The sequence below is a fragment of the Quercus suber genome, unplaced genomic scaffold (genome assembly GCF_002906115.3).
Source record: "Quercus suber isolate HL8 unplaced genomic scaffold, Cork oak 2.0 scaffold_157, whole genome shotgun sequence".
NCBI lineage: Eukaryota > Viridiplantae > Streptophyta > Magnoliopsida > Fagales > Fagaceae > Quercus > Quercus suber.
In genome coordinates, this window is record NW_027069618.1 from 555,437 (window position 1) to 570,966 (window position 15,530).

Here is a 15,530-nt window from a genome sequence, read left to right on the forward strand (position 1 = left end):
TATTGTGAGGACGGGGATTGGCGCATACACAGGCAGGAGGGCGAGGTGGTAATTCCCATAGTCGCCTTCCTTGAAGGGGGGATGACGATCCCCATGGGGCCGGTGATGAGGGATTACCTCACGCACTTCCGATTGGCCCCCACCTAGTGTGGGATAAACGTTTTTAGGATTCTGGGCTGTGTGGACGCCCTAAACGAGAAGATGGGGCAAAGGTTGACCCACCACGACGTGAACTGGTGTTACAACTTTCAGTTTCTTAAGGGCAAGTCGTATTACCTGAAGACGAGAGACGACAGGGTGCGGCTCATTTAGTGCCTCCTCGAATCCAGCAAGGGGTTCAATGAGGATTTCCTCATCGTGTCAAGGGAGTGGCACGATGGCCTTCACTGCCCAACGACAGAGGGAATACCAGGTGGGGCAGTGGGAAACAGGAGGGGTTTCAAGTTCTCGCCTTTTTTCTTCCCCCTTTTTCTTTTTTAATAACGCGGTGGTGCTTTCCGTTTGCAGACCCGCACGCTTTTGAGCGTCACTTCCATCTGGTCAACCGGGAAGATTTGCAGAAGGTGCTGAGGGCGTCGGTGTATATAAACGAGGACGACAATCAGGTTAGGGTCGCCCACATAATTTTGGGGTATAAACCTGCCCAGAAATCGTTCCCGGTTCTAAAGCACGTCATCCGAGCCAACGATCCTCGGCTTCAGAGGATTACTGTGACAAAGGACGGATTTTCGTTCCCCGAGGAGCCCTCAAACCAGGAAGCTATCACACTAGCCGTCCCCCCTTCTTCCCAACCGTTCGCCAAGGCCGTCGAGGAAGCTCTAGAGGGGGAAAGGGACGCGTTTGACGTTTTCGCTCAGCTTGATCAGTCCGAGGACCCTCCCGAGGACTTGGGTGATCCCAATTTGACCGAAGCAGACCTCCTTGCTTTAGAAGCCCCTTCTCGGCCGACAATGGGTTACAAAAGGAAGCCCACCACCAACTTGCTGGACCTAATTGAGGGCCAGTTGGGGGAGTCCCAACAGAAACTTCCCACTCCACCTCCGAAGATTAGGTCGACTTCCGCTCGCAGAAACTCCCTCCTTCTCCTTCTCAAACACGCTCGCCCTCTGGGTTCGTGCCTGCTGGCCCCAAGAAGAAGAAGGATAAGGGTAAAAGGCCTGTGGAGGATAAGACAGTGTCCTCGCAAGAGGAGGACACTACTCTGCGGCCGTTCAAGCAGCTTAAAATAGGCGATAAGAGCTAGGAGAGGCAGGTCGTCGACACCACCTCTTCCGAGGCCCAGGCCTGGCTCCCAGCCCCGATGCTCCGTGGGGAGCCCTTGAGGGATAACGCCTCCCTCAGGGATTTCAATGAGGGCGAAGGTGCGCGTGTGGCCGATGCGCTGGAGAGGAGCCTGCTACTCCCAACAGATATGGCTGAGCTTAACTCTTTGACGAGCGAGCAGGTCTTCCTCAGCCTCAAGCGATATGTGGGGATGGTAAGGGCTACAACCTCGACTCTTCTTCCACTCTTTTTATTTTATTGGGCTTATAGCACATTAGTTATTCTGGCAGGCTATCCAAGCTATCTTTATGTTAGAGGGGGCAGCAAACGACCAGAAGGAGGCCCTCAAACGGGAGAGTGATTGGCGCTTCCAAGCCACCGGGGCTCTGAAGAATTCCGAGGCTGACCTTGCCAAGGCCCGAGAGGATTTGAAGGCGGTGACCAGGGAGCGGGACAGTGCACTGTCTGGTCTTGAGGGCGCCTAGGCCCAGGCCAAGGAGCAGACAAGGCGCCTGGGCAAGGCGGAGGATCAGCTGCAGACTGCGAGGGATCTGATCGCGGATCTGCGGGCTAAGGTGACAAAGGCCAAGGGGGCCCAGAGGGAGGCAGAATGGGCTAAAGACCAGGCTCGGTGGGCTAAGGACGAGGCTAACCATGGCAGGGAGATGGCCGAGCGTGCCAAGGAGGAGGCTGAGACTGCAGCCTACGCTGATGGGTGGCTGCAGTAGAGGCCCTCTACAAAGCTCAAGTCCCAGGGGTGTGTAGGCAATACTGTTCCCAGGTCTGGGCTGAGGCCCTCAAATAAGCTGGGGTGGAGGCCACGTCCGACCTATGAAAGGCAGAGAGCATGTATTACCCCCCGCTATCCGCGTGGCCGCCCTTGATGGCGCTAAGGCCGGGGAGATTGTTGAGGAGGTGGGGGCTGCTGAACTAGGGGAGCACTCGAGCGAGGAAGTGCCCTAAGAGATAGTAGAGATCCCTTCCGACGATCAAACCCCCGCCACCGAGGAAGCAACTGCTCTCGCCGCACCTTTGCAGGCCGTCCCTCAGGCCAGGGCTCGGAGGGGTCAGGGGTTGCCCCCGTCCAACCTGAGAAAAAAAAGTAAACTCCCCGGCGTCTCGGTTCGTCCTACTTTTGCGTTGTTTCATTTTATTTTGTTGTACTTCTCCTTTATGTACTGTGGCTCTTGCCATGCAACTTTACGAACTCGTTATTGTAATGCGAATTTAATTTCCCTTTCTATTTATTTCAATTGCTTATTTGTGCACACGCTGCCTGCTTTTCCTCTTTTCCTTCGATCTGCACGATTTTAGTTTGAATTGTATGTCGACCAATTGCGCCAGTAACGATGATAAGGAGAGAGAATGCATGCATGGACAGCCCTCTTGCGTCTCAAGGGCTAGGTGGGGCTTAATCCTTTCCTAACTTGGGACATTTTGTAGCTAGTCTCCCTGTAGGCCTGAGTCCGAGGACCATGTAATGCCTCTGTTCTATCTGGTACCCAGGTATAGCTGAGCGGTTAGTTATCCCATAGGCTTGAGTTCGAGGACCATGCAATGCCTTGGTTCTGTCTAACGCTTCCATTTCTCTGTAAGGAGGGGTTTGTCCTCGGACCGCTTTATTGGAGACGATTCCTCCTTGGGTCGGACTATGATCTTACATGTGGCGTTGATCTCGCCTCCAGCTTGAGTCCCCATCTTTTTCATTTACGAGGCGTCCTTTGGCCGTTCGTGCTCCGCGCTTGATGTTTCGGTGCGCGAGATGCGCCTTCATTAATGTCCTCGTGAATTAACACAAATCCAGCGGTCTACGATCCCCTTAGAATTTGGTAGCTTCGTTATTAGCACTGCTGGTAATTCTCTTTTCGAATTCTGTGTGGATTAATTTCCACCAACTTTCATCCTTTATATAAGGCTTTCCGGGGGGATGGTTTCTCCATACTCCATGAACTTCCCAACACAAACAGAAAACACGCCCTTTCAGCTCCCCAAGCCCCTTTAATAATCCCGCCGAAATTGTGACCGGAGTTGGCAGATATGGGGCGGTTTTGGGCGGGTGTGAGGACATCCGTGCCAAGAGCCGTTATAACCGCAGCCCCCACTGGGCTTTCGGTGCGGCAGAGTCTAGGCGTAACACTGACAGTGCCGTACGTGGCGGTCATGAGGGATGTCGTTGAAGTACCTAATGTCTCTCCCCGAAGCGCACCCCCGACGGAGGAGACGCGCGAACTCATGTCATGGCTGGTGCCCGAGCGTTGCCGTCTCCAACGGCCAACGCTCGTGAGGATTGGAGAGAATCAAGGGAACATCACGGGGGAGGGCGTCCCGGTGCCCTTGCATCTGCTCCTCGCTTTGTTCAAGCTCCGCCGCACCGAGAAAGGAGTTGTCGGTGGCCTTGAAGCAAGCCAGCCTCAGCCCCCTTCCCCCATTCTATTGTCAAGTTCTCTCATTCTCTTGATGCCAATAAGAGCATGGGTTGACACTTCCCTCTAGCTAGTTTTAGGACGGGTCCACCTGGGCCTCTGATTGTAGAACTAGCTTATAGGAGTAGTTTTAAAACACGCCTGCCTGAGCCTCTGATTGTACATTGTAACTTTTTGTTTAATAAAGTAATGTGTAGTTTCTTTCCGTTTCCGTTGAATCTTCTATTTCGAACTTTTATCTTTCTGCAATGTTTGTTTGGCAGTTCTTTTTTTTTTTTTTTGAATCACCACCAATCTTCCGTAGAATGATTACTTAGAACGATCGCCTATTGCGCCGGCCAGCGCACTAATCCTTCCCACAGACGGCGCCAATTGTAGGGTCTGTTTTTGTAGCTCAAGCCCAAAGGATATGGGTTAAAGGCCCAACGAACCCAGAACAATGAATTTGTAGAGAGTGGATTGAAGGTTTAGGCGCTCGCCGGTGTGCATGAAGCATGAACTATTTTTCTTTTATTGAAAAATACTAAGAACAATTTACAACTGGGGGATGCTCCTCGGCCATGGGCCGAGGAGGTTTTTTCCCTTCTTCCCCCAAAACCCCCCCCTTTACACTTTGCTCCCCTTTCTTATATCCCCCTCTCTTCCTCCTCTGGTTGATCATCTATTGGCCTCCCTTCTGACTGTTTGTCCCATCAGAGGTCATATCCGTGCTCAGGTGGCTCACCCTGATCGATGTTGCCCTGTCAAGGGGTTACATCCCCATTAATATGGCCAGAAGGGTTAGGTGAGCATATTCAATGCAGAGGTGACAGTCCACCCAGGGTTTGCTCCTTCACCGTGCTTCTGCCGCCGACGCATGGCACCGGGCCCTTCTCCTCCTCGGATATTCAAGGAGTCCTTTAGTGGGGCGGTCATCGCGTTTTTCCGAGGTCTCGGACGACTGAGGACAGGGTCGTCCTCGGCGTAGGCCATTTGAGCCTGGTTTGAAGTGGGCCGAGGCTACCCGATTTTCTAGCCCCACAGTAACATTGATACAACAATGGGTTGGTATTACATTTTATGCGTACTTTGTAAAAGAAATGTCAAATTACAAACAGGATCATTTTGGTGTGCAAAATGTAAACAAAAATAAATCTTTCTATCCCAAAGTTAGAGACATTCATATTAACTACATACTCTCCAAATATTTATAATATATTTATCTCACTATAACTACAATATATATATGCAATTGCAAACTACTTTAGATACAGGATTCAAATTGAAGTTTTTAATGCAACTAACAAAATAAAGTTTATGATATTTGATCGAGATGCCGAGAAAATCCTAAATAAATCTACAAGATCAAGATCTTGCTAAAAAATAAACTAAGGTATAATTTATTTAAATTATTGTAAAAATATTGATATTAGAGAAGGAATCTCACGTTATTTGAAAAAAAAATTAGGAAAAAAAATGTATTTCTCTACTTCATTTGAATGAATTCAATCTAAAAGATGGTTTTGAAAATTATATAGTTGTTAAGATTTTTGATGCGCCTTCAAATAATAAAAAGGTATGGAAGAAAAAAAAAAAACTCAATTCAACATGCTATGTTAATTCTTTTTGCTGCACTATTCCAAAATTAACAAAAATAAAAAATTTACAAAAAACTATCACATCATTGAAATTTAATATAAATGCAAATACTTATGAAAAATCTTAGTGACAAAGTCCAAACTTTGTAAGATCTAATCAAGAATCTTTTGGTGCCAATTCATTAGTAATTAACACAAATGATGCAACAAAAGGAAAAAATGATGAAAGCTCAAAAATTGAACAAATATGGACGGACTAAATTTCAAATGTTGAAGATGGAGAAACTGATGATGACAACAAGCATCACCATACCACAATAACAAAGCATTGAAGAAAAAAAAATCATAATGAAGCTTTTTATTACATCACATAATAAAAATCAATAATATAGAATGAATTAATATGTTTTTATCAACTTTTATTATACAATATTACTCCAAGTTGTTTTCATTATTGCTTATTACTTGAACAAAATAATTATAATAGATATATGTGTGCAATTTATAATTGTTACTTTTTATGATGAACTCATTACTAACAAAGTTTTATAATAAATATGCTATAATATATGTATAATATTTTCCAAAAACAAATTTATATAAAACATTATAATATTATCCGTGCATCGCACGGGAAACTTACTAGTTAATGATAACTGCTTTCTCAAAAAAAAAAAAATAATAATAATGATAACAGTTTTATCTCACATCATTAGGATATCTATCCAAATTAACAAAAAGTCAATTATTTATTACAAAATACATGACTAACAAAAAAATTGTCAAAATATTTTTAGGCCAAAATACAATTTTTGATACTCCATACATTTGTCATGACTTCAATTTCATCTCTATACATTAAATTCTATATTCCCACTTTTGAAATTTCATTTATCAATTTGAGTTTTATTACAATAATAACAAAATCTCATAACATTTTTACAACAAGTTAACGTGTCTATTTATTATATTCAAAATAAAAATAAAAATAAATAATATTGAAACTCACCAGTCACCGCAACTCAAAATAAGGGTGTTGTGTATCAATAAAAATTAGGGTGTTGTGAAAATTTTGTGAGACTTTGGTATGCACCAAAACTTTCTCAATCATCTTTAAAAAGGACTTGAATTTGAAAGTTAGAATCAAAATATTCCTTATCAAGAAACAAGATAAATACCATTAATAGTTGAGAAACGACATTAATTATATAAGGATGGCACTTTAATTATATAAGGATGAAACTTGTATTATTGGAGGTCCAAAAGTGTAATTTGACGAATATTTTGCTTAAAACTTGTTTTCATTCAAACTAACTCATAATTCCTTTCCTAAAACCAAAAAAAAAAATTACTAACTTATAATTCCTTATACATGCACAAGTGCGATTAAGAATAATCACAATCATATACAATACGTTTCTACCTAATTTTGATATGTGAATAATACACTTAACATATAATTTAAAATGATTCTCAAAAAAGAAACATATAATTTAAAATTTCAAAAGCTTTGGTTTATATAATAATAACAAGAGAATCATGCATAATCCGATAATAGAAGACATGGCCATTTTGTGAATGCTCAACAATGCTGTTAATTGTTAACACTAAAAAATGGACTTTTGACAACTTTAAAAGTGAAAGGAAACTATGGTGCTTGACATAATAATTACTAGTATATTATTAACTAGCTTGAGAGTAAAGCATACACCAACCGCATAGAATATGCCTCGTTTTAGGTCCAAGATCTCACTTGGATCAAGTCCTCAAGGTACTTCAAAAGATGCTGGGTTTATTTTTGGGCGATATTGTCTATGAATGGTTTCTACAGTAGGAAATCTCAAATTTTCATGACTTTTCAATTTCTACCCACTACAAATATTCCATAATTCAACCTCCTGTATAAATTACAGCAATCTTAATAATAATAATAATAATAATAATAATAAAAGCTTCTTGACAAAAGACTAGATTAATGTAAGAACTATTAGAACACCTGAAATTATGTTAACACAGTGGCAAAACAAGCTCTACAAAATTTTCCCTCCACCATTAACTACTTACTAAGTTCTGTTTGTTCTGATTTAAATTGATCACATAATCTTAAGCCAAAAAGAATATTAACACCCCCAAAATATTGGCTTTGACAGGTCGGAAAAACTAAAAGTTTGAATACGAGGCCAAGTGCCAAGCGCCAAGCAGGCAACAATTGCTACTAGCCCTCCTACCATCAAGGTGAGCTAAAGCTTAAGGATAAGGCCAATAGGACAATGATCACTACCGCCAACATCGGGGAGAATGTATGAGTCATAAGCCTTGTCTGCAATGGATTCTGAGACAAGGAAGTAGTCTAGCCGCCACCCTGTATCAAAATACAATCTAGTTAAATGCAAGAACAAATATAATTTTTTCAAGGGGCTTGGGGTAATAGGAATACTGATTTAAACACATTAACTAGAATATAATGTAAGTACCAGAAAAATTAAACCTTGAGAAATCTTTACAAAGCTATAGGTTCATTGTTCAATGCAACATAAGATCGAAACCCGACCTCCATGATTTGGTTTCAAAATACTTTTTTAAGGATATATGTATCCTTGGAATGAAATTACAATGTGTTTGCACAAAATGTAATCATACAAGGATGGAGTTATGTACTCCTGAAATATCAAAGTCAATGAGAAAAAATAACAACTAGATTATGAATGTTGGCAGAGGAATACCTTTGTTTGTTTTGCGTAAACCATGCCGATAACCCCAGTAAGTATAGCCAACAACGCCTGGGTGTTGCCTTCTAAATGTATCCACAAAGCCCCTTGATAAGAAGTTTGTTCCAAATGATTTCCTTTCTTCATCAGTAAACCCAGCACTTCTTTTATTTCCCTATGGATTGATGCAAAAATAAAGAAATTGTAACTCTGGAATTGAAACTGACACTGAATGCTAGAATAAGCCAACCACAGCAGTTTACAACATAGTTATGGGACAAAAATTCATCCAAACTGGTTTGAAGGAATCTCCTCCAACCCATTATGTGGAAAAACATAAAACAATCCATGTGCATTCTATTAAACAAGTTACATAACTCATTAAATAGGCCATATGACTAAAAGTACATGTGGATGATTTATCAATCACCATGTTGCAGGTTGAAGGACTTTTCCTCCAAAGCAGTTTGGAGACAAACTTTTTCTAGTTGGTTGAGACTGTAACTGCTGTTTAATATATCAAAGAAGAACCAAAACTGAAAATCACCCTTGGGCTGCATTTTGGAATAAATATCTTAGGTACTCTTTCTCATGGCACAATGTTACAGATATTTCTCATCTCTTCCGGCTAATTTTGAAATTCTTCAAAACAGCTCTTCTAGCTCTACAAGTTTTCACTTGTCATAAACTTAAATAAATATGCTAATTTTGAAATTCTTCAAAACAGCTCTTCTTGCTCTACAAGTTTTCACTTGTCATAAACTTAAATAAATATATGAATAAATAATCATAGAAATCTTAATTTAAAATGTAAACACTGTGAATACAGGAGGAAGACAATAAAAAGCCTCAGGTTTTTAAAGAAACAACCCCTTCAAAGGTTAAACACCAAAGTGCTACATGGGAGTGAGAAAAGATAGAACTATCTGCATCTTCAATACAGGCTCTTGTTCTTATTAACATCATCTCTTTATCCTTATTTTCGCCTGGGGTTAAAATTACTATAGTGTTTTAGGAATATTTTCTTAGTCTGCATCCATTTTCCAAGGTTTCAATACCAGGCAGGGGGTTCATACACAACATGAAAATCTGGATCACTTACAGCAGGGTTAAATATGTCTATCTCTTCATGAGCACAATTCAGATCACCAGTCAAAATGACAGGCTTTGACTTTTCCAGCTCCTGTATCAAGCATGAAAAACACCATAAGCATTAAGTTTTACCATAAAACCAAGTAAAATAATAGTTAACAACAAAGAACTTTGGACCTCAATAATAATACACTTCCACACATGTATGCATTTCATGCATTGTTGCTTTTAAGCTCATAGGCTGTTTTAAACTATATCTTAGGCAAACTCTTATCTGATTAAAACTCATCAAGACATATAAAACTATGTTGATGTATGACTGTTGAGCACTAAGCTTTCAGTAGAGAAATCAATCCCCATCATTCAATCTACTAGTGTATGCTGACAAAAAAACTTTATTTTTGGGATTATTTTATTTTTATGACATAGTGAGATACATCCAACATGAATAACAAAGGAATCTGCTTGAATCTAAAAGCAGGAAAAAACAAAAACAAAAATCTGAGTGTGGCATGAATAAACAAACTAGGAGACATGGAAATGGAACATACAATGAATGACATAAAAAATATTTATGAGAGAGAGAGAGGACACATAAAAGCATGCTTACTTTCATGTAATTGCTCAGAGACAGGTCCCATTCTGTAACCCTGTATGACTAGAATCAGAAGGACAGTCATTAGTCCAGAAAAGAAAACAACTAAGAGTGATATAATGCTTGAGGTCAAATACCAGTCTTTTCAAGCCATCTCCAGAATTAGGGACATATCCATTTAACAGATAAAATGAATCAAACTCTGCTGTCACAAGCCGCCCTTCACTATCATGATCTGATATGCCTAGGCCATATCTGACTGAAAGTGGCTTTACCTGTCAGAAAAGTGATAATTTATTGGAAACCAACAAACAAAGATTATTATTAAAAGCGAAAGGTTTTCTTGCAATTTATATAAAGAGGCTGCAGATATTCATGAAATGGAAGAATGAAAAACATCATTCATAAATCCAGTTAATCATTTATTAGCATTTACAAACAGGTTTAGTAAAAAACAACTGGTGTGCAAGACCCTGGTTGCAGAAAAATTATATACTATGCAGCAGTGGAGACCATGGTTCTTTTCTCAAGGTCACAGCTTTATCATGATAATCCTCAAATTAACAGGAGAAATTTCCGGGTTATCATCAAACTCATTGTTATCTATTAATTTTTTTTTTCAATTTACTTTTATTCACTTAGGAAATCATTTAAAATAATAAAATTTAAAAGAAGGAATGCACATTGTAAAATCACAAAAATAGCAATCTACTTGATTTTCTAAAGATATAAATTAACAGCCTGTTCTTGGGAAAGAAAAGCCATACCCTTGATATAATTGCAGTTCCAGAATAACCAAGTTTGGAAACACTACAAGTCCAGAAGGTATTGTCATAGCCATCTATGAGATACTTGATTTCCTCAACATCCTTCTCCTGTTCCATGAATGTGCAGTTAAAAAGGGAGACAATCATATAAAGATGTAGAGGTAAATAAAATAATCATTTGTTCTTATGTTTACATTGCTTGGAAAATGAGAACCCTTGTATTTTGTGTATTTGGAGTTAAAGTGAGTGATGCCAAGAACCGAGGTTGATCTACTGGTGAGCTGGAAAGGACATTTTGGCAAATGGCATAACATTTAACTTTGAAAGTTCATTCCTTTGGGACTTATCAAAAAATAAAAGAATTTCATTCCTTTGGGTTTAATGTGGAGTATTTGAAGAGAAAGGGAATGTGAGAACTTTTGAAAGGAATGAGCTGTCAGTAAGGAAATTGAAGTTTTTATCTTTGAGATTGCTCTACGAGTGGATGTCAACTAATTTTTACTTTCTTCTCAAAATAATTGGAATTTTGTGATATTATGAATTTTAGATAACAATTTTTTTTAATTAAAAAAAATCGGGGCTTTCTCTTGTATACATCCCGTCTACTAGGGTAGCACAATTTTACATTTTTACTTTTTTAGTGAATTTAAAGGAAGATGTATAGGTAATGAAGGCCACCAAGTGTGTGAATAATGTTCACTACTTTTCAAACTTCAATTTATATACATTACAAACAAATTATGAGCCAAACAAATGCTTCAAAATTAAATCAGAAGAACACAAGCTTTGGTAAGAAATTTTTTGAAAAGAATATTCTAGTTCCCCTAAGGAGAAACTGCCTCTTAACTACCAAGCTCAGGCTCTGACATGATCTAACATATGATATGGGAATTACTTGCCAGTACTTCATCTAATTCTAGTAGGACATGGCAGTGCACCATAAGGTGCTTAAACATTTCCTTGCTTGCTTCTACCAGAAATTTTTTTTTTTGGGGGGGGGCGCCTCCAGTCAACACATGACTAAACTATTAAAGGCCATTAATTAGGGGTCCAGTCAAGACTTTTAGCTCATGCATTAAGAACTAATATAATTTAATCTGGCTGGCTCTTCCAATAATAGATTAACCATTACCACTTCTTTCACGTATGCATTTGTGTTATCACCTTAAATATGTGCCCAAAAATAGTCTTAGTACTACGTATTGGTAACAGTTGGATAGCTTCAGAACTGTTCCTGATAATCTAACCACCATCTAGAGAAAGGGAGTGGGTGGAAGGGGGGGGGTGTGGTGAGGAATTAGTATGGATCACAATTTGAAAGTAAATTAAGATTCACATAACTTAAATCTTTCTCCCAACTTTCTGCTTTCTACCTAAAGTGAATCCTCTATATCCAAGAAAATGTTAATGTAATCAATTCCAAACTCTTAGCATAAATGTTCTGCAATGTTTATTGTTAGAAAAATAATGATTAAGTGATTGAATTCATCCTTTCTATTAGTTTAAGCTTTAGTACAAGTGGTAATTTATCATGGTATTAAAGAAATAGTCCCAAATCAAACCACGTCTATACTCTACCTCCATTTAAAAAGTTCAAAAATTCCATGTGTAGGATACCATTTTAAGGGGAAGTCTGGACCCACGTGTAAGGGAGAATGTCAAAAAATAGCGGTTATGTGATTAAATTCACCCTTTCCTATCAACTCTTAAAGTTTGGGATAAGTGGTAGTTTAATAGCTATCTAAGGGGCAAATTAACCAAAAACTCAAACTTACTGAAACATGTCATTTGTTCTAATGAACATAAGGGCCTTGATTTATCTTTTACATGAAGTTTTAACCTCAAGAAACAAAATACGTATTTATAAACTTGCCTGCAATTTGGTCTCTTGCAAGCACAACACATCAAAATCTTCCCTTTGAGCAAGTTGCAGTGCAGAAAACCCCTCTAACTTCAATAAAGCCCTTAATCCATTGACATTCCAAGACATAAGCTTCACATACTTTGTATCCCTGGTCAGAGGTGGAGGCCTCATGGTTCTCGGATTATAAGGGATCCAACCTTTCTGAGGCTTCTTGTGGGCAAGAATTGTCCATGGTTCAGTCTTTACAACGGGCAAATTAACTTCATCACCGTTAACAGCTTCAGTAACAATCTCTGAAGTTCTCTTTGCCCGGGAGAACTTCCCACCTAGCAATAATAACCACAGCACAATCACACCATCTAAGTTAAATGAATTGAAGACACAGATTAACAATAAAGCACATCATTGAGAGAGAGAGATAAGCTCCAGAAATCTTTATCATTTCATAGCATTACTAGACTCGATAGGAAATTTTTTTATAAATTCTACAGCACCTGAAACCCCATCAGATTTGATTGACAGCTTTTGTTTCATAGCGACCATTTTAGCATCAACTTTGACTGCATTTCCCTCAGCCACAGATTTCTTTATTCTTCCCTTGTGCCGTGGAAAAGAGGGAACCTCCAAATCAGTGTTGACATTTTCAACATGTTCTTCCTCAGATAAATTTTTAACCTTACTTTGTATTGACATACTTTCAGCAGAAACATAGGATACATGTTCTTCTACCACCAGAGAATTTTCACCTGCAAATGTAAGAAACTTCTAACCATTATAAATAAGCAAATCGCCTATGCACACCGATAGGGTTTAGAGAACAACGATGAATAGAATAGAAAGCTTGGAATAACTAGTTGATTATATAGAAAAATCCTCTTGTTTTTGTTACATGTCCTCAACACCCACAATACATGATGCCAGTATAAAGTGTAGGAATACCATCTATTTTCGTGTCCATGAAACACTTCAAAGCATACACAAGGTCGCGTTTACATCCTTTAGCAGGAACCCCTACACTCCTGACAAATCAAAATCATAATAAATCACTTAAAATTACAAGACATACAGCTGAAATGTACCATCTCCTATTTATCAATAACCCATTTCTAATATCATCATCCACAGGAAAGCATACTAATAGAGACCATCTCCAAAAGTTAATAACTCTCAAAAATACAATGAACGACATTTCACTCACAAAGCACATAAACTTCTACTTACCTCAATGTACTTCGAAGCTCTTGAACTGTCATTGTCTCAATTTTTGCCGGGTCATCCTTAAATCTCTGAATCTCACCTAAAGAGCTTCTAACACCATTTTCCTAAATATTGGACAAATCTTAATCAATACAAATTCAGAATGACCATAAGACATATAACAGAGAACAAAGGCCAAAATAAACAACCTTGACAGCACCCTTCTCCAAATCTTGGTTTGTACCGATTGACCCTTTCAGTTTCTTATCTTTCTTGTCCTCAACTATCGAAGATGGACAGGCACTGATGAATTCGAGAGGGATCGTTTAGACCCCATTGCACTTACTCTAAAAGAAACCAATGTTCCAATTCTCAAATTCCTTGGAAGTACTGCAACGCTACAATTTCCTGAGTCAGTTCAGATGTAAATCTTTCTTCTCCTAGGAATTTAGCTCTTTTTTTTTTCTCTTCTCTTAAAGGCTAAAATATACTTCTTGTCCCTAAAATGTAGTCCAAGTTATATTTTACTCCTCAAATTAAAATTCATCTCTGAAAAATTCAGAAGATACCAATTTTATCTTCCAGAGGAAATCCTCTACATTTTGAATGAAAACATTTTAAGATCCAAATTAAATATTGCAAATACAAAGTAGTTTCATCATGTCATTTAAAATTTTAGATGACATATTCCCATTATAAGAAGAAATAAAATCTTAACTCTAAATGGAGAGGATCCTTGTCCTCAAATGAAGAAATACCAAGTGATAAAAGACATGTTAAAAATCTGAAATGGTCTATAATAAACTAATTGAAGGACAAATAGCTGGAATAACAAAATGAGTTCTTCTATGTGCACAACATTTTCACAAGTTGAGGCGTCCTGGCACCTCACACACACACTAGGGCTCATCTCAACTCAAAATAAAATAGAATATGAGAAAAAGATATTACACCTGGCCCATCACCTCACAGCTCACACTCACACACCCGAATAAGTCTAAAGACACAATAAATTTCACAATATTTCTCATTACTGCTTAGGCAGCAGTTTATGATTTGTGAACAACAAACATGTTGATACCAGCGAAACTTGTTAGATTAAATGAATAAATTCACCATCTCTTGAAAGCTTAAACTTTTGGAAAAATCAGTAATTTGACAAAACTGATGTTACACTGATCATAATCTGACAACTTAACAAGTTGTGAAAAAGTTACTAACTTTGTTGCGTTCATAGCAATGTTTCACAAACCCATGGCCACCACAACTCACAAGCCACCTCAACTTCATGTGAAAATGTTGTGAGATTCCTTATGCCCATATACTTTCTCAAACGAAACTAATATATTTTGAAATTTTTATTGACAAAATTATTAACTTTTTAAAACTTGAGGAACGAAAACTCAAATTTCAGACCCTTTTTTTTCTTCTTAATTTTTATAATTTTATCATATATGAAAACTGAAACTACCCAATAAAGAAAAAAAAATCCAGTGTGATATATTAATAAAAGTATAGAGAAAAGAAAAGGGAAAGACAAACCCAGGAAGAATCGTGGAAGTCTTAAGCCCAAATTGCAATGCTGGCTTCATCGGAGGGGGGTGCGTATGTTAAGCAGTGACGGGCGCAGGTTAGCAGCAACATGGTCTAAAGAAGAGAAAGAAGAACCGCCAAAAGAACACAAAAGTGTGTAGGCGTGGCTTGAGTGAAGTCAGTGGCGAGTTTGAGGATAACTGTCACGTGCGCTGTACGATGTTGTCGGGTTGGGTTGTGTTTTGTGGGTGAGGTACTCGATTACATGAACGTTGGTTGGGTCACCGGGTTTCGGTCTACCTGTCGGGCCTGTCCGAGTTTAAAACTATGAACACGACTACATAGCTTGACATATTTATCTGTTGGGTTAATACATATATTTACCAATTTCAAATTTTCAACTTGCATGATAAACGTGATACTATAACAACAATCCAAATTTGCACAAGTTTACATGAATTAATGTGGGTGATTTTTAAGTTGAATATGCAAAATTTACTTCTTATACTAT

The 15,530-nt window shown here is 38.7% G+C and overlaps 1 protein-coding gene across 3 annotated transcripts; it reads right to left on the minus strand.

Moving 5' to 3' along the window:
* Positions 1–7,235: 7,235 nt before the first annotated feature.
* Positions 7,236–15,309, minus strand: LOC111992152 (DNA-(apurinic or apyrimidinic site) endonuclease, chloroplastic). Of its 3 annotated transcripts, none has more exons than XM_024023991.2 (12): positions 15,029–15,309; positions 13,696–13,876; positions 13,511–13,611; positions 13,229–13,308; positions 12,784–13,035; positions 12,299–12,615; positions 10,426–10,533; positions 9,796–9,933; positions 9,674–9,721; positions 9,074–9,154; positions 7,987–8,146; positions 7,236–7,625 (listed from the first exon to the last, which is right to left on the minus strand). In XM_024023991.2, the coding sequence occupies exons 3-12, from the start codon at positions 13,540–13,542 to the stop codon at positions 7,504–7,506; spliced, it is 1,338 nt and encodes a 445-aa protein (XP_023879759.2). In that variant the 5' UTR covers positions 13,543–13,611; positions 13,696–13,876; positions 15,029–15,309; the 3' UTR covers positions 7,236–7,503. The 3 variants fall into 3 exon arrangements, with proteins under 3 accessions (XP_023879759.2, XP_023879751.2, XP_065633592.1); XM_024023983.2 differs by having other exon boundaries at positions 13,696–13,884; XM_065777520.1 differs by having other exon boundaries at positions 13,696–13,894.
* Positions 15,310–15,530: the final 221 nt, after the last annotated feature.